Genomic DNA, 20,899 nt, shown 5'->3' with positions numbered 1-20,899 from the left:
AAAGAGAACTTTAGCAAAAAATTTATCACAATTTCTAATCATCTCAGTCTAATCCAACTGAGTTCCTTAATCCCATTGTATGTTCTCCTACAAAATATCCCAGAAGCAGCAACTATCTCTTCAAAAAGGGACTTCATTACCAGCTTAATTTTTGTGTGTCTACTACAGAAGAAATTTGGAGAATGGTCTCTGTATTTGAAAGGAAGCAATTATTACCAAGTAAAAACCCTTCCCATTTTTCATCACATTCACGAGAAATCCTCAAAAAATGTAAGTTCTTCAAACTACCCAAATACATGAATTTCCTCTAACTTTGACAAAGTGGCAGGAGTTGCATTTTCTTCAACTGTTTCCTCTCAGAAACAGCATTTTCAATGGACTTGTTTTCTTGGAGGTAGTACTTACAGTAATGAGAAAACTTTTAAAGTTCCATGCCTACCCCATCAAAAAATTGTTATGAGAAGAACCTGGAAAAGTTTCTAAATCAAATTCAATTCCGTATGTTAAGAATTGTTTTAAACTCCAATTAGATGGCAGCAGAAAAGAAAGATATGTTTGGTAAATAAAATGATGAGTATTTCCAATTTACTCTTTTAAATCTCCAGCTTGAGCTACTTCCTTTCATAAGAAACAGATGCCAAGAGAGTTTTGTTAACCCTCTTAGTGATTCCATATTCTGCAAAGTTCTGCAAAGGGGTCATATTCTTCAGATTACATAATTTTTATCACAAAATCCAACTGGACATTAGTATGGATATTAGCAGGGGAGACACAAAGACCTACAAGATCTTGAGCTACAGGACTTTTAACACCGTTAGTAAAGAACTCTGCATGACTTTCAATACAACCTATCGCAAGACAGATGGCAAATGCATAGTTTTCTTCTCCACTTCCATTCTAGGCTCTTGACAGTGCATTTGCTATCTGGGATAACAAGCCAGTGTCATATAATCACTTTTGAAGCAGAACTCAACCTCTGAACATTTGAAACAGAAAGCAGATGAACTACCATTTCCCATAAGAACAAAATTACCCCTCACAGTAGAAGAAGGCTAAAAAATGGCTGCCTCAGTAAAACGACAGTAACTTTCAAGTGGTCTTGAATGAAGAAAAATGGTTCTCACCCACTGCCTTCATTTGTTTACCAATGGCTTGACATATTTCTTTGGCAGCTGCAATCTGTGCCTTCTCCCCCAGCAAGCTGCCCACAGTTGCTCTCAGGATAAAGGACACACATCTTCGAGAGTAAACAGCCTCCACGTGGGTCTGAGTTGCACGAGGATGGGAGACCAGATCAAGCACGTGGGACAGAAAGGTGGCAAAGTTGCGCTCCAGCCACTGCCCTCCCAGTGTTGTAACAAAGACAACGTAGGCCTGCAGATCCAGAAGTCACACAGCAACCCAATTAAAACAGAAACAAAAGACTATGTGAAACTACAGCCAGGCTCAAATGCACAATAGTAGCAACACCAGTTAGCAATAAGCAACTCTAACCTAATGAGGTTACTCAGCATGAACCAATTCAGAATTCACATCTTTGCTGCTGAAACTCAACTGTCTCCAGTACCAAGAGTAGCCCCTGCACTGTGATGCATAAAATACACTTTGGATGACAGCAAAAAACCACAGTTCATTGCTTTAAATGTGCCTCTTCCTAAAAAAGTTAAGAACACCGTGTAAATAAAAGCAACATCGACATATTCCAGTTCACAATGAAAACCTGGAATATTCACCGAGTTCACCTGAAAAAGGCTGAGAAAAAATAAAGGGTTTCACAAAATAACCTATGATCAAAGAATCTGGATTCTGGGAAGGTACTGCAGCATACTGAAATACATGACGGGATGGGAATGTCTGAATTTGAAGAGATGCTGCCACCACCTTTCTCTCTCAGACAAGAGGAGCTTACACATTCAGGAGCCACAAAAGGGTAACAGAGCACCCTCTCTAAAAAGAAACTAAATTTTAAAGAGGAACTAAAGTCTTTAACATACTAAGTTTTCAAATATTTTTTTAAGTTAATCTCACCTAATATACACTGATCAAGCAAGTTTTCCTTAGCTCATATTTTAATCCATTGTTACTGCATATCAATAATAGAAGAAAGTAGATAGAGGAATGATACCTCACGTACAACTCACAAAACAGAAGAGTCAAATTAGACCTGTAAATTAACTTACACAGAAATAGAGAACAGAAATGTGTATTTTTCCTACTAAAAGGAATTATATATAAATTTTACTTCATTAAAAAAATTACAAACCTGGGTAACACCAACTCGCACTTCCCTATTGACAGATCCTCCTACTTTTAACATCTCTCCACCACTCTTCAGGAATCCAGATCCCCCTCGCAGAAATCCTGTGGCCATGAGCTCCAAGACCTCCTCAAGTGTGGCTCTCTTCACATTTTGCCGCATCACTTTTTAAAAAGAAAAGTAATGATTTGTTCCCAAAGCTCCAACCAACACAAGTAATGATCTTGAAACCAGACTTACTAATTCAAAACTGTCTTGCAAAAAAAATCTACACAATATTTCAGATAACAATTTACTTGCATGCTTAAAAAATAAGCCACTTCTCCCAGGTGGTTTTTGATAGTTTGCTCTGTCTTTTCTTTGTATGACTACAACAGAAATTCTGCACTCTTTTTAGCTTATTGTTTGTAAAAACAAACAATCCATCTACAAGCTTCCATCTACTGGAACAACAATGTGTCGTGCAGCACTATCAATGTAACATGGTACTGAAGGTGCCACTAAGCCTGCCAACGTAGACATGGAATCCAGATGGGCTCGTACCTGTTGCTTGTTTTGGTATCAGTGCTGTAGCCATGACTGTCCCCAAAAGCTTTGACACTGCAACTCGCACACCATAGTTTGAGTTTTCCAGAGCTTTAAAGCACAGCGTTGCAACATTCTCTAGTTCAGCTGTCCACATAAACACCGCTTCATTCTGTAATTCCAGCAGACACTGTAGGAAAAATAGACTTGCTAAGCACTGAGAGACTATTCTTACATTTATCTGAGTATCAGGCTGCAATCATCAGGTTTATTTAGAAAATATTTTAATATGAAAATTTCAAGAATTAATTTAGACACACTCTCCCACATGCCAACTATCTTAGCTGAGTAAACTGAATCAGAAGAGTCATGGAAGAGGCTAATACATAAATTAAAAAATTAAAAGAAAACTCTACACAAGAACCATGTTACCAAAAACCTCTCCCACTGAGGCTCACAGATAACATATTCTATCTGATACTTTTTTATCAAGTGGGGAATACTCTACCTGTGAAATTAGTCAAATGTCTGAGCCTGTAGTGTGAACTCATAAGGACTTACCTTCTCCAGCTAATTATCAAACTTCCCTTCCTGAACAAGAGGTCCCAGTTCAACTGCAGGTACTCCCTAGCCACGGCACAAGAACGCCTGTGGCTGGTGAGAAGACACCCACCTTAGCCACTGCACAGCGCACAGCCATCGATCTGTCCGTCAGCAGGGACCGGGCATTCTTATAAATATCACGGTGACAAGAAGCTGCTGCTCCTCCAAGTCCATTGAGGACCTTCTGCAAACTCATCAGGATTTCACTGCGGCCCTGAGACTGCACACACACAAAAACATTGGTGCAAAAGCGTGGACACGGCAGTTACATTACGAATCATGTGTATACTTATGCATTTTCCTGCTCCTATGCAGGAATGTTTATGCAAATGTTGAAAATGAAGGCATATATAACTGATACATAGCTGATTTTAAAGAGAAGTAATCACCACACACAGCTTTACTTAAAGTCCCTCAGTTGTGACATAAATTGAACCTAGGCAACCAACAAACTGGCTCTAGGTAAAATGCGTCTGCATTGCCCCACTATTTATCAACTGCAGACTTGGGGGGAAAAAAAGAAAAAGCAGCTGAGAAGAGAGAATGGGAAGCCCAAGTAAGTTAGAAGCTTCATGCTACACCTGCACACAGGCAGGTACTTACAGTCTGAGAGCACACACACACACACAAATAATTAAATAAATAAATAAATAAATAAATAAAATGATCACACAGGTAAACACCACAGCTGAAGAAAACAGCTGCCACCACAAGACCCACAGGGTCAGTATTCTTGTCCCAACAGAGCTGTGCATAAAATCAGACCCACTAACAGCCCAGGATACATTCTCTCAATATTATGACACACTCTCTCTTTTCAGGACACAAAGTATTCTGCTCATAAGCAGAGTAACAACTTCCCCAAAATTTAAGCATTCATTATTAATTTTTAACAACTAAATGTTTATTCAGAGTACATGGGCAAAAATCCTAACCCAGTAGTTAGAAATGACAGATACAGTCACTTCTGAATTTTAATTACTGACACCACTATGAAGTAACTATCACAATACTCACACGATAAAGTCTGAACTCTCTGCAGTATACCTCAAACTAGCTAGGTAAGTGATTTGCATCCTTCAGTGCAGAAGAAAAACAATCTAGACAATCTGGCAAACAATGCTGGAGGAAGCAGATTTCAGTTTAAAATGGAATTAAGACCACATAAACAAACTGAAACTTACCTCTGCACTTTTCAGAGACTTTAACAGATTATTCACAGTTTCTGGAAAAGAACTTCCTAGCATTCTCCCCATTTTTTCATAAAATGCTCCAACACATGCCACAGCAGCCCTATGAGAAAACAGAGAAAAAGAGTACACATATTAATGTATCATCCAAATGAAAACAAATAGTTAAATAGAAATGTATGTTCTAATCAACACTGATGAACAAAAATCTATTTGCTATCCACTACTTATACTGGCTATTTAACACAGTCCATCTAAATAATTTTTTTTGTTTACCAAAAAAAAAAGCAACAGAACAGTTACACCAGCTGTTAAGAACAGAAACGAATTTGAAAGGCTATTACTATAGGATCTACACATAAAGTGAAAAATTCTAGAGAAAACAAGATAGGCTGAAATCCCAGCAAGATGAGGGTTTTGTGTTTCAATAAACTGTCTCTTTTCCAAGCAAGAAAGCCTCTAGCCTGCAATATAACCTGACACATTTTTGTAGATACTGAAATATTGGGGTTTTTTTCAAGACTAAGAACTTAAAATGCAAAAATTATTGCAAAACACAGGAAAATTTACTGTAAAATCTCTGGATCAAATTATTCATATGTTTTTCTTGCTCTGCCATTTGAGATTAGGAATATTTAGTTATCACCACATTGCAGTTATATACACAAACTGTTCCAGGACAATCACAGAAGCAGCTCCTGAAAACAAGCACTTTTTCATTACAAAGTAATTGCTGGCTAAATAGTTTTTTAGCAAAGTTACATCACCAACTCATTACATCCTCCCGTTTAACAGGAATGTGTCCATTAAAAAACCTTCTGGACTATGACTTGGTAGCATAAATTTCAGAGCATATTATAGTAGAAAACACTTCCCACTTACACAAGATCCTCATACAGCTGCAAGAGCTAGAAATAAGAGGACAGTATCTGCCGAAAGAGTGACTATTTCAGATTCTATTGTCAAATCCTATTGTTGCGTAATGTCTGAAGGCAAGACCAAATTTGGGTTCAGGAGACACCATGAACATATGAAGCATTACATAGGAAAGAACCAAAACCAGTTTCAGTGGAAGTTGTTTGTGGCATTAACCAAATTCCTACCAATAGGACTGCTCCTATGACTAAAGACAAACTGGATCACACATCCATGCACACACATATCCACATGTAGAGAATCTGCTTGAGAGACCTGTGCAGCTTAGCATGGTGGGGGAATAGAAAAGGCAACATCAGAGGGGGAAAAAAAACTTGAATGTTTGGCTGAAATTCTCTAGGCACAAATAACACTCTGCAGTTTGACAATCTGCAGGTTCCACCTTTAATGGGATACCTGAGCACAATCAGCAGCAATTCCACTGGTGGAACACCTTCATTAATGGTTGCCATAAGCAGGTGAAGAGTCATAACACAGTGCCTTGCCTAGAGAAAACCATTTCACTTTCACATAGACATGTATGTGCCACCTTTTAGTCCTGCCCTCCACAACCTCAATCCAGCACTTTTCTCTGCTACCTATACCAAGCATATGTAACTCCAAACAACCACACAAAATATGAATAAACACAGCATGACCATATACAGGCAGATTCTTCTGTAATATCCAGGACCCCTTTCCCCAAAACATACAGTTTGGTGGGCAGGTAGGCTGCAGTATCATCTTTGCTCTTGATGATGTCATTACACTTGTCAAGTGTCTGAAAAACAGTAAAGGTGTCTCCAATGCTGTAGAGAGCAGCCAGATTTTTTGCAAGCAGCTTCCGTGTAGGTGGCCCAGGGGAACTGCTGATGAGTCCTGTCAGCTGTTCTACAAGTTTCTTCTGTTTTTCCTTGACATCTGTCTGTTAACAGATCAAAAATAAATAAGAAAAGTAGTTTAATCCACTGCGCTGTCTCTTACACCCAGAAAAACCTACAAGAAATGGAAGTAAACTTTATACCATTCCCAACTGTTTATAACTCAGCAAATTGCTTCTCTCAGGGAAATAGGAGATACATTCAACAACAGCAGTGACAGATGCTAAATGCTCAGAATTAGCCGCTGTCCTATTTAATTTTTACTTTTTAAAAATACTTACCAGCTGCCTACTGACTGCCTACAACTAAACATTTAAAATCTACAAACTATCACAGAGACTCTTCAGACTGAATCTGAAACCATACAGGTACCATCTGGCCATTACCTAAACTTTCTCTGGCATGAAATTAATACAAATGCTTTTGAAAAGAAAGTTTATTTAGAAATAAGGGGGGAAAAAAACCATTAAATTACCTTGTTAGCAGCTACCAGCACTTTATCCAAAAATCTCAACCATTCAAAGATAAAAACTGGTCTCTTTGCTTCTGTGATTTGAGCTAATGCTTCCTCATTCAGTAACAAACTATGAGCCAGCTCCATAATGGGTTGAATTCCAATTTTATTGCAAATTTGTGTAGAAACTCTAAAATAAAAATGCAAATATTAGTATAAAGTACAGTACATCAGTACAAAGCTTTGAAAATCAAATGGAAATATTCAGCTTGCTTAGACTTAGCTAAATAGTCCCACATCAAAGCTACTCAGACAGTTACAAACTGAGTCCATTCATTAGTATTTCAGGGAACAGAGTTGTAAAAGAGCACCTACAGGCAATTTCAGCGCACAAACTCTCAGCCAAGAAAAATATACCAAAGCTCCTCTTTAAAGAAGGTAAAGGAAACATCTCATTCTCTCCACTTACAAGAAAGAGAAAAAGGATTGCTGCAAGTCAAGACCCTTGAGCACACTCCCAAAGCTGGGGCATGAACCTCGCTCCCTTCTCAACACCCTTCAACAGCCAAGCTGAGAAGATGAGCCTGCCACAAGTAAGAATTTCCAGCCAACACAAGTTTGGGAGAAGCAGGAACAGGGACAGGATTTGGCAGCACTTGACCTAAGATTTCCCTGATCCCACTAGTCTTGCTTTGAGTGCTGGACAAGCAAGCTCCCTGAAATCCAGCAAGCCTTAGGGGTGACAGCCCAAAACACAAGCAGCAGCCAAACTACTGCAGGTCTCCCCAGCAGGCAAAATCCTGCAGATGGAACACTGGTGATCCTGCTCAATCAATGGGGGCTGGCATCAAAGCACTACCAAAAGCACACTGTCAGTGTAAGCAAACACTGCCAACTTCATCTTAGCAAACCACCTGGAGAAAAGTGTAGCTATTGAACACAGAGCTGACAGAAGGAAAAAAACCCCCAGAATTTACCCAAAATCACAACAGCATTAAATCAAAAGCCTTCAGCAAAAAGAAACCCCAGAAGCAAAAAAGCAACCCAACCCCAAAACCTGAATACAGAGATGCTGAAACTGGGCAAAAAAGAGAAAGCAACACAACTACAGAGTATTATGTAAGACATCAGCTTTCAATAGGCATCATCTTTTGGCAACTGCACTGCTTCACTTTTGCTCTCAAGAGCTCTCAGCTGCTTCCTCATTCATGATCAAACTCAACAAATTCTTAAAGTCAAATGAAGTGGCTTAAAATCGATTTTTTTTAAACAGACCCCAACTGAGACATTAGTAAGGTGACATATTAATGCTGCATTATTAATGATGTATTATTCTAAATCCACCTTAGTGATGAAACAAAAGCATCACAACGTCTTGAATGTTAAGGTTGCTCCCTGCACTTCAGCACTTTGCATATTTCTCACTGCATACAGTTCCAGCAAACGTAGAAGAGCCACATATGGAAAGAAGCACACACAGCCCTCCCTAACTCCTCCAAAGACATTTTCCATCGGGTTTTTTTGTTTTTTCTTTACATTTAGAAAGAACCGAGAAGGCATTGCCTGTCAGCAACTCAGACACATCACCTCAAAACACCTTTACACGAGAGCAGAGACACAATGAATGATGGCACTGTGATTCTTTGGATATCATCCCAGAGATCTGCACTGCTTGTCACACCCACACAGCACATCAGTACCATAAGCACCGTTGGACAGCACAGCTCATTATTCCTTTTCCTCCCCACATAAAGGTTTCAATTTTTCAATTTGCCCCTGGCCATAAGAGCCATGGACACCTTATGCACCTTCTCCACTTCATCTAAAATGTAGGAAACACAGGCTCTAAGCAACAAAACGTGCACATACACACTCAGCTGTGCTGGTGAAGCACAAGGCATCGGACACAAGAACAATTACACAAATATTCAGCTAACTCAAGAGTCAGTCTAACACAGAGCTACTTACATAGACAATCCAAAACTCTGACACTGACACCGAAGAAAGGTTTGCTCCAAAAAGCAGTGAGAAGCCTACCGCGTCCTACCGATCCTGGCAAGGATCTCGCTGTGAATGTTACAAGAAATAAATACACTGTGATCTCCCGCGGGATGCAGAGCCAAACCCGACCGAAGTCAACCAGCAGCCAGTGAGGTATGCTGGAGCACTACAGAGATTCGAAAACGTTCAGAGGTACTAAAATTCCTTTCTATTCCCATGCCTAAATCAACTACTTGTACCTTCATCACGCGTGCACTTCAATGAAGTGAGAAAGCCGAGAAACAGGCAACTTTAGGCGAAGTCACACACTCCTGAAGGACTCCATCAGGTGAAAAGGTTTTCTTTCCTGGGTCCCCCTACCTGTACTGGCTACTTTAGTAAGCTGTAGCAGCTCTCAGGGCACCATGCCTGGCTCTGAAAGCTCCTCAGGAGGTACCGCAGCGGTGCAGCGCCGGCCGTCAGGGATGGATGCTCAGGCAATGCCGCTGAGGAGCCGATGCCGAGGGAACGATGCCCGCTGCTTTCCCAGCGCCGCTTTCCCAGCGCTCGCCCCCCCGCGCACACGCGCACAGCGACCCTCACAGCCCGGCCAGCGCCGAGGGGGAGCGCGGAGCCGGCCCCGCTCCGCCGCCGGCCCGCACCGCGCCGCCCACGGTCACTTACGCTCCTCCCGAGCGGCGGCCGCGTCCCCCCAGTACCGGGCTGCACCAGGCGCGACACCGCGGCCCCGGGGGCCGGTCACGGTCACGGAAAGGCGTGGGCGCGCTGCGCCGCGCTCGCCTTCGGCCGCGGCACCATCACCGGCGAGCTCGGCCGCTTCAGCCCCCGCCGTGCCCAGCCCCGGCGGGCCAGGAGGGGCGTTGAGGGGGACACGAGCGGCGCTGCCCCGAGCCGGCCCCGACGCAGCCCGGTCTGGCGGAGGCACCGCGGCCGCGCAGCAGGAAGCGGGAGAGGCGCAGGCGCCGGCGGGCGGGGCGGCCCCGCGCAGGCGCCGCGGAGCGGCCGGGTCGGGTCGGGCCCGGTGGGTGCGCGGTTCCCGGGCTGCTCCCGCCGCTGTCCCTGCTCCTGGCGCTGGGCTGCAGCTCGCGGGGGCTCCCGGGCGTGGAGCGGCGTCGTGGCCGCCCCTGGTCGGCGTAGCGGAGCCCGGCAAGACGCGCTGTGGGCTTGGGGGCGGGCGCGGGTGCCCCGGGGCTGGAGGGGACAGCCCGGCCCGGCGGGTTCAGGTGCTTTTGCCCCTCGGCCCCTCCGTCCTCCACCTCGCAGGGGACGCACAGAGAAATAAAATGCTCCGTAACACGCACTGACGGTGTCCATAGGCGAGGCGTCGGCATAGAGGCGAGCTAAGCATGGAAGGAGATGAGGAGGAAGACTATATGTCTGATTTATTTCTTAAGTAGGTATTTCTCTTTTTTTTCACCCCTCTTAAGTGATTGTAAATCTGTTAAAAACACGCTAATATTTGCTGGAATTACTAACTCGCAGACAGGATGTCAGGCCAGGCTTGCCCATGGCGAGGCGGGTGAAGGAAGCTATTCAGAAAGAAGAAAAGCAAAAAGAAGCCAATGAGAAGAACAGACAAAAAAGCATAAAAGAAGAAGAAAAAGAGAGACGTGACTTGGTACTGAAAAGTGCATTGGGCAACGAGAACAAAGGCTTTGCTTTGCTCCAGAAGATGGGCTACAAGAGCGGCCAGGCCCTTGGCAAAAGTGGTAAGTTTGTCACTCTCTGGAAGTGTGTCTCTGTATTCAGGTATACCTTAATATTTTACAGACTGCTGCTGTCACTTCATTTGTTGACAGGTCAATAAGTGCCTCTTGGAGAGCCATAGCATTGTGAACTGAAAGAGCCATAGAACTGTGAAGGTGCCATGACAGAACAAAATATGAGAGCAAATCCCTAAAACTGAAATAAAAATAGTACAGAGTGTTGAGGAAGGGAAGAGCAAGGGAAGAGCAGCACTTGCAGCTCAGTAAGTGCACTTGCGTACCTGCATACCTACAGGAATTGCATAAAGGAGGTTTTGATGATTTTGCAAAGCTAATAGTGTTCAAAAAAAAAATCAGACCCTCTTGAAATTTATAGGTGGATTTTGGAAAAGAAACAGTGCACACTGGCCTACCTTTATGAAGCCTTAGTAGATGAAGTAAAATCATTTAAACAAGGAACCAATAACTGCTGTGCCAGTTCAGCATCTCTGGCAAACAACCACAATGAACTGGCCCAGACAGATTCCTTTTTTTCTTCATCATTGTTGTGAGATTGCAGAATGAAAAGGCTCCAGAAGGCAGTAACAAAGCAGTCTTCATCACAGGCATCTTACACTGTTCACGTCAACACCTTTTCTTTCAGTTTGGTCCTGTCATGAAAAAGTAGATTCTAGTAGACAAGCCAAAAAAGAGAGGGACTTTCCAGTACAGCTGTGTCATTTGTAGTGCACTAAATGTATATTGATTGGGAAGTTTTCAACTTCCAAGCAAAAAAAACCACAATAATGGCAAATGCCTACTTGAATATACTGCACAAATTATTGTTTGAGAGAAACTCAGGTTTTTTCATTGACTTTTTTTTTCTCTCACAGGAGAAGGCATTGTTGAACCTATTCCTCTGAACATAAAAACAGGTTTGTGGTGCTTTCAGATTTATTTAATTGGATATCAGAGGTTCTCAACTGCTTACATTCATCTTTTAATTTACATAGGCAGAAGTGGGCTTGGTCATGAGGAATTAAAAAAGCGAAAAGCTGAAGAAAAACTGGAAAACTATAGACAAAAACTCCATATGAGAAAACAAGCAAATGAACAAGCTGCAGATGAGTTCAGGTAAAGTCATACAACTGATATTCCAAGGAATGTCTAAATAGCAGTTCTTTTGTTGGTATTTGGTTATTCTTTTAATGTGCTAGTATTTTTGAAAGTTTTGAATGAAGGGTGAGAGTTACAATACAGAGTAATTGTTTCTCAGTTCTAAAGCAAAAGTAGATGAACACTGTAATGCTAAAAGCATGTGATGCACCATTTAGTTTTGTAATTGTTAATAATGCAAACAATATAGATACTAACTTTTCTCAAGTCATGCGGCTTTTTTAATTGGAGAAACATATATTTTGAAATATCAAATCCACAGATAGGCCTGAGCACTGTTGGTCCAATGGTTTTAAGAGTCAGGATACATTTTTAAAGATTGTAATGTTTTGGTTTTCTCCTGATCTTCTTGTAATATATGGAGAAGAGAAGTTGAGGAAAGGCTCTATCTTTTGCAGATGTTTAGTGAACCACTTTTTTAAGTCTTAGGAAAACGTAATGAAGAAACAGTGTAATGTGGTCAAAAAAAGGTATCTTGAAGGTATAATTCCCAAGAAATACAATGTGCTCCCACAGAAATGTCAGAATGACTTCTTTATTTCAATGTTGTTCAGGTCTGAGAAGATTAGTAGGAATAGAATCTTAGATTTTAGGGTTTTGTAAAGCTGTGGACTGTAATGCATCTGTCACTGTGTCTGCCTGCTTATTTACCTCTGCTTGTTCTTAACAGAATAAGATTCAAAACCAAACAAGAAGAACGTAAGATGGAAGGGGACCTGCGAAAAAGCCAGAGGGCCTGCCAGCAATTAGATAGGCAAAAAGTGAGACCTGGGGGATTTTTTGGAGGGTTGGAAGGAAGACTTAAGAGGTTAGAGATACAGGCTGCAATGTAGTGGTTCAGTTCTTGGAGGTTCTCTAAAACTGTGGGGTAACTAGCTTAAGCCTTGATGTTTGGCAACACTTCAGTCCTCTTAAAATATTTCAAAGTCTATATTTGTGCCATTAAGATAGTTGAAGGTGCACAACAACCTCATGGTAACTTACATGAGCACCTGTGGTTTTTCTTCTGGATTTTTGTGGTTACTTCTGAGCTGTTTGCATATCTTCCAGTAGCCAGTATCAGGCCTTGCTATATAATGGTGCTGTTTGCTTCAAGTGAGGGAGCAACATCATCACACAGTGATTGATATTGGGAATGGACTCTGGAAGTCATCGTGTTCAGCTTCCTCCTCAAGCAGTCACTTAAAGCAGGTTGTCCAGGACCACACAGATCTTTAGTATCTCCAAGAATGGGGATCAGCATTGAGGGAGTCAGCAAATTCACCAAAGTAGCATTAAAAGCAAACAAAAAAAGCCAGACAAAACTAAGTACCTTCCACCTGCAAGGAATAACCTGGGTAATAGTAGTGAACCATACGAATTTTTGCCACTGGAAAACTTAAAGGTGAGGGTTTTTTTCCCCTCTATTAACCAGGTAAAAGTTAATACCACCTCCTAAGTTTTGCTGAGATTGTTCAATATTACTTAGTCTGCTTCAAATGAAGTCAGCTAAATTAAGCTTAGATCATCCTTGTTTACTTTTCTTCCTTTAAGTTGACCTGAGGTGAATTAGGAAGCACATGTCTTCTCTTGATAACATAACTTGGGGCATATTTTCAACTTATAAACAAGGGTATCTGCTCACAGGCTTGGTGTGAGATTACATTGCTGTGTAGCCTTGCACATATCAAACATAGATGAATGTTAACTACATGTTAGCATTGGCATGCGTTACATTGCTAAAAAAAAATGTGAAAAAAAGTCTTGTGGACTGCTGTACTTACCTAGAGCTTTAGTAATTCTTGGTTATACTATACATGAAAGTTTTAAAGGCCAGCAGCTCACTTCCTAGAAACTAGTTTTATCTATCATTTTACAAGAAAACTTACAAAGACAGATAACTTCCATTTAAATCCTTTGTTATTTAAGGATATTGATGTTCCCAAGGAGACTTGGTTTTGGATAGAACCTGAAGAGGAAGACAAAAAGGACGAGGAAAACAAGGAAGATGAATGCACAAGCTCAGACTTAAGTGTAAGTGTGAGCTCTTCAACTGAATTAATTGCTCAATTCAAAATTAATATTCCTTGAAACAGTATGTATATATACATACATGTATAAAGGATGTGTGTGTACAAGTTTCCCACAGTATAGTAAAGGGCCTCTTTGCCATCCCAGAGCAGTGACTTTTATAGCAGTTACATGATTAATTATAAAATATTAAACCACTGATATATTGCTCATCTGTTTTGAGGCTGATCTTTGAAAAATTAGCCTAGAAATTACATTTTAAATTTTTTTTGCCTTAGCCAAGATACACAAGATCACAGTTATTTGCTTTTGAGTTTTAATTTTGGTTGGAAGTTTAGAGTCACTAATTTCTGAAAATGCTTCACAGATTATCTCAAGATGAACATTGGAAATACATATTTTTAAGAACTAGATTACACAGCTGTTGTTAGCCTTATGTGTTCGACTGGCAGAGATTAAATGTGAAAAAATCCACAGAAGATACCATATACATGAAATCAGGTAGCTAAGGAATAGTATTAGGTCTCTCTCTTCAGTGTAGGTTTCTTAGCTGGAAAGAAGGATAAGCAAACAACAGCCATTAACTTTCCAGAGATCATGAATTCCTGTGCCCTCTTCTACAAATGTGGGAAACTTTCATGTCTTACTGAGCTGCAGTATTGTAATGTGTACAGCATTAGGTTAAACACTTTATTTTAGCAAACCAGTAGCTCAAAGTGGTTTATGTCATGTGAGGCCCAGGTCATCACATACTGTACCTCTCTCTAGGTATCAGAAAAGCTACACATCCTGACAGCCTATTTGAGAGAGGAGCACTTCTATTGCATTTGGTGTGGAACAACCTATGAAGGTAAGAGTGAACCAAGCTTTTGTAGGTGCTTTACTTTGGTTATGCAGCTAGACTCCAGCTGTAGGATATATCCCTGGTTTTTCTCTTACTGCAGCTTCTAAATCTACATAGCAAATTTACCTTCCAGGCTCCTGGTTTTTGCACAAAGCTTTGTACATATTGTTATTGTGATTGTTAGCCAATTTTTAGGTTTATATGCAGAAAAACCAAAAGCAAACAAAAAAAACCCACACACAACAAAACACAGCAAACCATACTGAAATTTATTTGAATTTATATTAAAATTTAATTAGTTTTAAGAAAACATAATTCAGATATTAAAACCAATACCATAAAAAGCTGCAAAAGTTGGCAGATGTTTCTGAAACAATTAGAACACCATCCACTTTCACAACACCAAAGACAGTAGAATTCGTCTTTGTTTTTAAATTTGTTTTAAAACAAATTTGAGAGTTACTAACTTGTAAACCTTGAATTCTATTTAATCTGTTCTACATGGATTCTAGAAATATTTCTAACAACCATTTTTTCCTTCCCTGAGCTGCAGTTACTCACTTTTTTACTGCTTATCCTGTAGACTCTGAAGATTTATCCTCAAATTGCCCTGGAGACAGTGCTGCAGATCATGACTAAAGCCAGTCTAAAGGAAGAAGTCCTAGATAAGTATGTATAATTCATAGTATCTTTTAAAAGGCTTGGAGCTATGCCATACTCAAGAATTCATACCAAAGTATGCAGAAGAAGAGTTTAAGTTGACAAGCTAAATTCATATTTTCTGTTTGATGCACAATCTAATAGGAATTAAAACTTGGTATTTGTAATTGAATTAACATATTTGAGAGGTAAGTTCAGTCTTTCACATCTTTGTTTATGTGCTGCCCAATTGGTAATAAAATTCAAGTATGAGTAAAGGCATAATTATTGGCCAATCACTTTATTGCATTATGTGTTAAATGTTTTTTTTTCATCTTTACAGACATGCCTAAACACCAGACTGGTTTTGCTTACTATCTTAAATTTGGTGGGAAAAAAATCTTGTGAAACTTAAACCAATTACTTGAACCAATATTCTATTGTATATAAATATTTTCCATAATTAAATAGAATTAGATCATGATGGTGGGTTTTCTTTTTTTTTTTACATAAAATACATTTTAATAGACCTTTTATTTTTAGGTAACAGCAGTCTCTACTATAATTGGCCATTTATAAAAAGCTAATGCTGAAATACACAAATACTATGCAGGGAAAATATATCAAAAACTCCTGGTGTAAACTACTGTTACAAACTGGTACAGTATTACTTAACAGCAAGAAGGTAATGATACTACTTTGCTCTGTCCAAAAACTGTAAAGGAAATGCAGCCAAGAGATTGTTCATATTATGAACAGTTTCACAGAATTGTTTAGGTTGGAACAGACCTTTAAGATCATCAAGTCCAACTATATGTTAATTTTATATAGATAAAACAATTATATATTTATATTGATTAAACATATTTTATATGTTTATTTTTATATAACCAATAGATTAAAGAGAAGAGAAAGCAGCAATAGTAGTATTCTGTCTGTAAGGATATATAATTTCTCACTGATCTTGACCACTGCAAAGAAATACTAATCAGTTTAGCATAGTGAAATACTTTATGAATTCCAGTCAAGGATAAGGTTAGGAAAGCATAAAGCCCTGATGGAATTCAATCTGGCCAGGGATGTCAAGGAAAAGATCAGATTCAAGAAAATCTGAAGAACCTAGAGGTGCACAAGTCCATGGGACCTGCTGACATGCATCCACTGGACCTGAGGGAACTGGCAAATGAAGTTGCTTGAGTTGGAATTGTTCAGCCTGGAAAAGAGAAGGCTCTGCAGAGACCTTAGAGCAGCCTATCAGTACCTAAAGGGGGCTGCCAAGAGAGCTGGAAGGGGACTTTTTCCAAGGGCATGTAGTGACAGGACAAGGGGGAATGGCTTTGAAGTGGAAGGTTGAGATATTAGGAAGAAATTCTTTACTATGAAGGTGATGAAGCACTGGAACAGGTTTCCTAGAGAAGTTGTGGATACCCCATTGCTGGCAGTGTTCAAAGCCAGGTTAAACAAGGCCTTGAGTAATGTCATCTACTGGAAAGTGTCCCTGCCCAGGGCAGGGGGGTTGAAACTGGATGATCTTTAAGGTCCCTTCCAACCCAAATGATTCTATGATTGTATATATCTCATTTATGATAAAGAGAAAAAAAGAAAACAGTGCAAGGCCTTAAAAAGTATGTACAATCATATTCTTATTTAGCAACAAATACTTGCACCAGAACATCAGTAATTTCCCTAAGACTAAATACCTTTATTTGTACTATTTCTTTTAGAGCAGTCACCCACTTTTAACCCATTTAACATTTCAGAAAAAGCATACAGTACTTCACATATTACCTATTTTTTTGCTTAGGAATCTCTGCTCATTTGCCCTTATGGAGTTTTGTTGACCCCACATCAATGAACAGTTTGACTAGATAGAGCTCAAAGCCAAGCATCTGTCTTTTCACAAATGAAGAGTAGCAGAGAACCTGTTGTTCCCTTTTGTGGAGCTGGCAGTGGGCACACCAGAGGTTCTAAGTACAGTTATTAAGGGTTAGGCATGCCTCAGTATTACAGTAAGGGACTAAAACCTAGAAGCATTGGAATGTTTTAAGTGCTCTTTCAGCCTAGGATTTCAAATGGTTACTACTGAGGCAATTTTCCTATAATGAGTAGGATTTTCCTATATTAATAGCACCTTGAATGTTCCTTTCCAAAAAAGACAACCATAAAAACCTAAAGTTTCCCGAAATTGAGATTTGTTCTAAATTAGATTTCCTAGAAGCTGAATGTTTAACATTTAAAGAAATCCTCATTTTACAAGTTTAAATTCTAGAGCAGTGAAGGTGCTAGGTCATCAGCAGCTATGAAGAGATAAGAAAACTTAAAGTGCTGAAATTCAGTGAAGAATAACGTGCACCTATTTCCTTTTCTGCCAAAATTAGTCTTGGTACTAATGGAGCATTCCAGTAATTATTAACAATATTACTGAACAAATCAGAAAGGTTTGAGTCACATACCACCAGACAGTAGTTCTTCCATGGAAAGCAATAGAAAACCTTAAGGGATAATGGATGCAGCACATGCAGGGATTTGGCACAACCCACTTAGCACTTTAGCACATCAACATGATCTTTGAGGGGAAAAGGAGCAGGTACTTTTTGTACAAAACAGTCCAGCTCATCGACAACCTATGTTTCCAGGTAAAAACTGTGTGTTTCCTTGCAGACGTGCCCTGTCCTGGTTGCAGCTGGCAGATATAAATGGTGAAGTGGCCAAGGAAAAGACACACCCCAAGTCTTGCTGTTGCTTCTGACATCTGTTGTCATTTCATCAATTGTAATAAATTCATCAAACTCTGGATTTAAACACAGTGTGAAAGGACATTCAATAAGAGTAATTTCTAAGTTCCTTCTCTTTATCAACAGACTTAAGAAGGTCAAGCAAATGAGATATAGTGATTCTTCCTGAAGGGTCTCTTGAAAGCATCTTTTTGATTATGGGTGCCTGCAAAAAAAATTAAGTGTCAGTAGTTAGGGGTTGTTTTCTGGGGTTTTTTTTTGTTTTGTTTTTGGTTTTTTTTTTTCGTTTAGTAACCAAAAAATATATTAAAATCCCATACCTCTGTTGGAAATTGATTGTTGAAGTACTCTGGAAGCTTACCCTCTCTAGCAGAAGGCCATACCTGAAATTAATAGAAGAGAATAGTTTTGGTATGCTTTCATTTGTTATGTTTTGTATCTCTACCTTATAACCTATATAGTTTACTGAAGTAGTTAGGAAAACACAAATCTACAGGAAATGTAAGGCAACTGTAAACAGTTTGAAAGTTGGGGCTTTTTTCATTTAGTTGTGCTTGGTTTGGTTTCAAGGCCTTTTCATCAACTATTATCCATTTCTAAGCTTAAAAGCTTCACACATGACAATGACATGTTTGTTTCAATCATCCTCTATTATCAGAACCATTATCTTTCCTTAATTTAAAAGTAATGGATTTATATTGTCTAATGACATTGAAAGAAAAGAAAAAAAGCGAGACAACTGAATTTCTGACTGAATTTCTGTTTGCAAACCAAGCTGTGCTTCCTCCTTTTTATCATACCCAGTACCACACATTTATTTCTATGTCATTGTATAAAATGCTACATGGACTTCAAAGCAACTAACAAAAGATTTGTCATTACATGCTTTAGAAATGGCTTTTAGTTAACAAATTTTTTTTCTATATGAGAGTGTCTCTCTCAACATCCTGATAGGCAAGCTCGGGAAGTGCAGGCTGGACAAATGGATGGTGAGGTGGACTGAGAACTGGCTGAACAGCAGGTCCCAGAGGGTCACACTCAGCAGGACAGGGTCTAGTTGGAGGCCTGTCACCAGTGGTGTCCTCCTAGCTTCAATACTGAGCCCAGTACTGTTTAACTTGTTCATCAGTGACCTGGATGAAGGGGCAGATGCCTCCTCAGCAGGTTCACAGATGACACAAAGCTGGGAGGAGCGGCTGATACCCCAGAGTGCTCTGCAGCCCTTGAGAAGGACCAGGACAGGCTGGAGAGATGGGTTGGGAGAAGCCTTCTGAGATTCTACAAAAGGAAATGCAGGGTCTTGCACCTGGGGAGGAATAACCCTGGGCACTAGCACAGGCTGGGGGCTGACCTGCTGGAAAGCAGCTCTGCAGACAGGGACCTGGGAATCCTGGTGAGCAACAAGCCATCCATGAGCCAGCAGGGACCCCTTGTGGCCAAGAAGGCCAATGGAATCCTGGGGTGCATTAGGAAGAGCAGTGCCAGCAGGTCAAGGGAGGTGATCCTGCCCCTCTGCCCAGCCCTGGTGAGGCACATCTGGAGTGCTGAGTTCAGTTCTGGCTCCTCAGGACAAGAGAGACATGGAGCCCCTGGAGTGGCTCCAGTGCAGGGTAACAAAGATGACTGAGGCACTGGATCATCTCTCTAATGAGGAAAGGCTGGGGGAGCTGGGCCTGTTCAGCCTCCAGAAGAGGCACTGAGAGAGCACCTCATCCATGTCTGTGAGCATCTGAAGGGAGGTGCCAGGAGGATGGAGCCAGGCTCTGCTCCGTGGTGCCAAGCAATAGGACAGGAGGCAATGGGCAGAAACTGATGCACAGGAAGTTCCACCTGACCATGAGGAAGAACTTCTTTACTGTGTGGGTGACTGAACACTGGAACAGATTGACCACAGAGGTTGTGGAATTTCCCTAACTGCAGATACACTGGACAGAAGCCCAAGTAATGTGCTCTGGGGAACCCTGCTTGAAGAGGTAGGCTGGACTAGATGACTTCCAGTGGCCCCTTCCAACTTCACCCATTCTGTGATTCTGCAAGTGGCTTTCTGGGTAAACAGCAATCTGCTTAATTCATTTGCTGTTAACTAGTGCAATGTCTGCCTGAAGATGACAGTTGTGTTCTTGGAATTAGCTGTGTATTCTGAATCATCAGCTATCCCCATAAGCCTGGCATAGCAAGCTCTTTACAACTGCTCTCCACTAAAACAACAGCTCCCATGAGCTTGGAGTTTTTTCCCCACTCTTTAGCAGTAGCTTGAGGCCTGTGACCCTACCTGCTGGGGATCATCCACTGAACCAGTTACTCAGCACAGAATAATCAACTTTGCTTTTACATGATGTTCTTACAGCAGGGCTTGCCAGCACTAGAGTTTATCACATTCCATTAAGTGAAATTCTTTCTGATCTAATGCAGCAGCTGAAGACCATCCTAGGACTTCCCATGCACATAACTTTCCCACCTGCCTGCAGAACACAAGATTTTTATAGTTCAAGGAAATGGTGCTTTTCTAACTGTAAACATTGTGGAACTGTGCATGCATTTGCAGTCAACTGTAAGCAGGAACAGAAGATCTGAGAAAGTACTGCAAGGTGGCTGGAGAGAGCCAAGTTGAACAGACACACTGGTATGATCTTCTCATACTGGCAAAAGGATCTGGCAAACTTCAAAATCTGAGTCCAACCACAATTACTTTAGACAAGATAGCCAGCAGCTACATCACTGTCCTACCAATATGCAAGTTTGCACATAAAAAGCTCAACATATACAGCATACCTTTTAAAAAAAAAACTTGTTCCAAATCACTTTTGTTTTCATCTTGGAAAACTGCAAGGATTTTGATTTGGTGGAAACTCTTCTTGCTCCACTATGCAGTGAAGACAAGAGCAGAGACAAAACTCACCCATCCATAATTTTTATTTTCTTAAATTAGAAAAACACTCCCTTTAAGTTTCTGATCCAAGAAGAAAATTTATGAGAAACTTGAC

At 40.6% G+C, this 20,899-nt stretch overlaps 3 protein-coding genes across 10 annotated transcripts in view; 1 reads left to right on the top strand and 2 right to left on the bottom strand.

The window, feature by feature from the left end:
- The window catches only part of HEATR5B (HEAT repeat containing 5B), a 55,133-nt gene extending 45,501 nt beyond the window's left edge, over positions 1–9,632 (bottom strand). The window contains exons 1-9 of one of the 6 annotated variants that reach the window (XM_059841346.1): positions 9,490–9,632; positions 8,794–8,892; positions 6,847–7,015; positions 6,204–6,415; positions 4,570–4,678; positions 3,456–3,605; positions 2,801–2,972; positions 2,264–2,421; positions 1,125–1,374 (exon numbers count right to left, since the gene is read on the bottom strand). In XM_059841346.1, the coding sequence (XP_059697329.1) occupies positions 1,125–1,374; positions 2,264–2,421; positions 2,801–2,972; positions 3,456–3,605; positions 4,570–4,678; positions 6,204–6,415; positions 6,847–6,972 (1,177 nt within the window). In that variant the 5' untranslated portion in view covers positions 6,973–7,015; positions 8,794–8,892; positions 9,490–9,632. Of the gene's footprint in view, positions 1–1,124; positions 1,375–2,263; positions 2,422–2,800; positions 2,973–3,455; positions 3,606–4,569; positions 4,679–6,203; positions 6,416–6,846; positions 7,016–8,793; positions 9,010–9,065; positions 9,426–9,489 lie in introns of those variants that run through there. The other 5 variants (XM_059841343.1, XM_059841345.1, XM_059841344.1 and 2 more) reach the window with 5 other exon arrangements.
- A 217-nt stretch (positions 9,633–9,849) lies between these two features.
- Positions 9,850–17,982, top strand: GPATCH11 (G-patch domain containing 11). 3 transcript variants are annotated; one of them, XM_059841355.1, is made up of 9 exons: positions 9,938–10,219; positions 10,309–10,535; positions 11,405–11,446; positions 11,525–11,645; positions 12,358–12,448; positions 13,596–13,700; positions 14,466–14,547; positions 15,125–15,210; positions 15,524–17,982. In XM_059841355.1, exons 1-8 carry the CDS (start codon positions 10,173–10,175, stop codon positions 15,178–15,180), a joined length of 771 nt encoding a protein of 256 aa, XP_059697338.1. In that variant the 5' UTR covers positions 9,938–10,172; the 3' UTR covers positions 15,181–15,210; positions 15,524–17,982. The 3 variants fall into 3 exon arrangements, with proteins under 3 accessions (XP_059697339.1, XP_059697338.1, XP_059697337.1); XM_059841354.1 differs by having other exon boundaries at positions 9,943–10,219; positions 17,842–17,982; XM_059841356.1 differs by lacking the exons at positions 13,596–13,700; positions 14,466–14,547 and having other exon boundaries at positions 9,850–10,219; positions 15,125–17,982.
- EIF2AK2 (eukaryotic translation initiation factor 2 alpha kinase 2) overlaps positions 14,790–20,899 on the bottom strand; it is a 23,327-nt gene continuing 17,217 nt past the window's right edge. Inside the window, exons 15-16 of the mRNA XM_059841352.1 lie at positions 18,236–18,298; positions 14,790–18,120 (exon numbers count right to left, since the gene is read on the bottom strand). Of these exons, the coding sequence (XP_059697335.1) occupies positions 18,001–18,120; positions 18,236–18,298 (183 nt within the window). The 3' untranslated portion in view covers positions 14,790–18,000. The remainder of the gene's footprint in view (positions 18,121–18,235; positions 18,299–20,899) is intronic.

Source organism: Haemorhous mexicanus, chromosome 3 (genome assembly GCF_027477595.1).
Source record: "Haemorhous mexicanus isolate bHaeMex1 chromosome 3, bHaeMex1.pri, whole genome shotgun sequence".
NCBI lineage: Eukaryota > Metazoa > Chordata > Aves > Passeriformes > Fringillidae > Haemorhous > Haemorhous mexicanus.
Note: the sequence above shows the minus strand (reverse complement) of the source record. Positions and strands in the feature narration are given on the sequence as shown.

What these genes read in the sequence shown, in the direction of transcription:
- GPATCH11 (XM_059841355.1), top strand. Translation starts at nt 10,173, where the DNA reads ATGGAAGGAGATGAGGAGGAAGACTATATGTCTGATTTATTTCTTAA. An exon ending in ATGTCTGATTTATTTCTTAA is followed by an intron (nt 10,220 to 10,308) that starts GTAGGTATTTCT and finishes ACTAACTCGCAG; the next exon opens with ACAGGATGTCAGGCCAGGCT. An exon ending in GCACAAGCTCAGACTTAAGT is followed by an intron (nt 13,701 to 14,465) that starts GTAAGTGTGAGC and finishes ACCTCTCTCTAG; the next exon opens with GTATCAGAAAAGCTACACAT.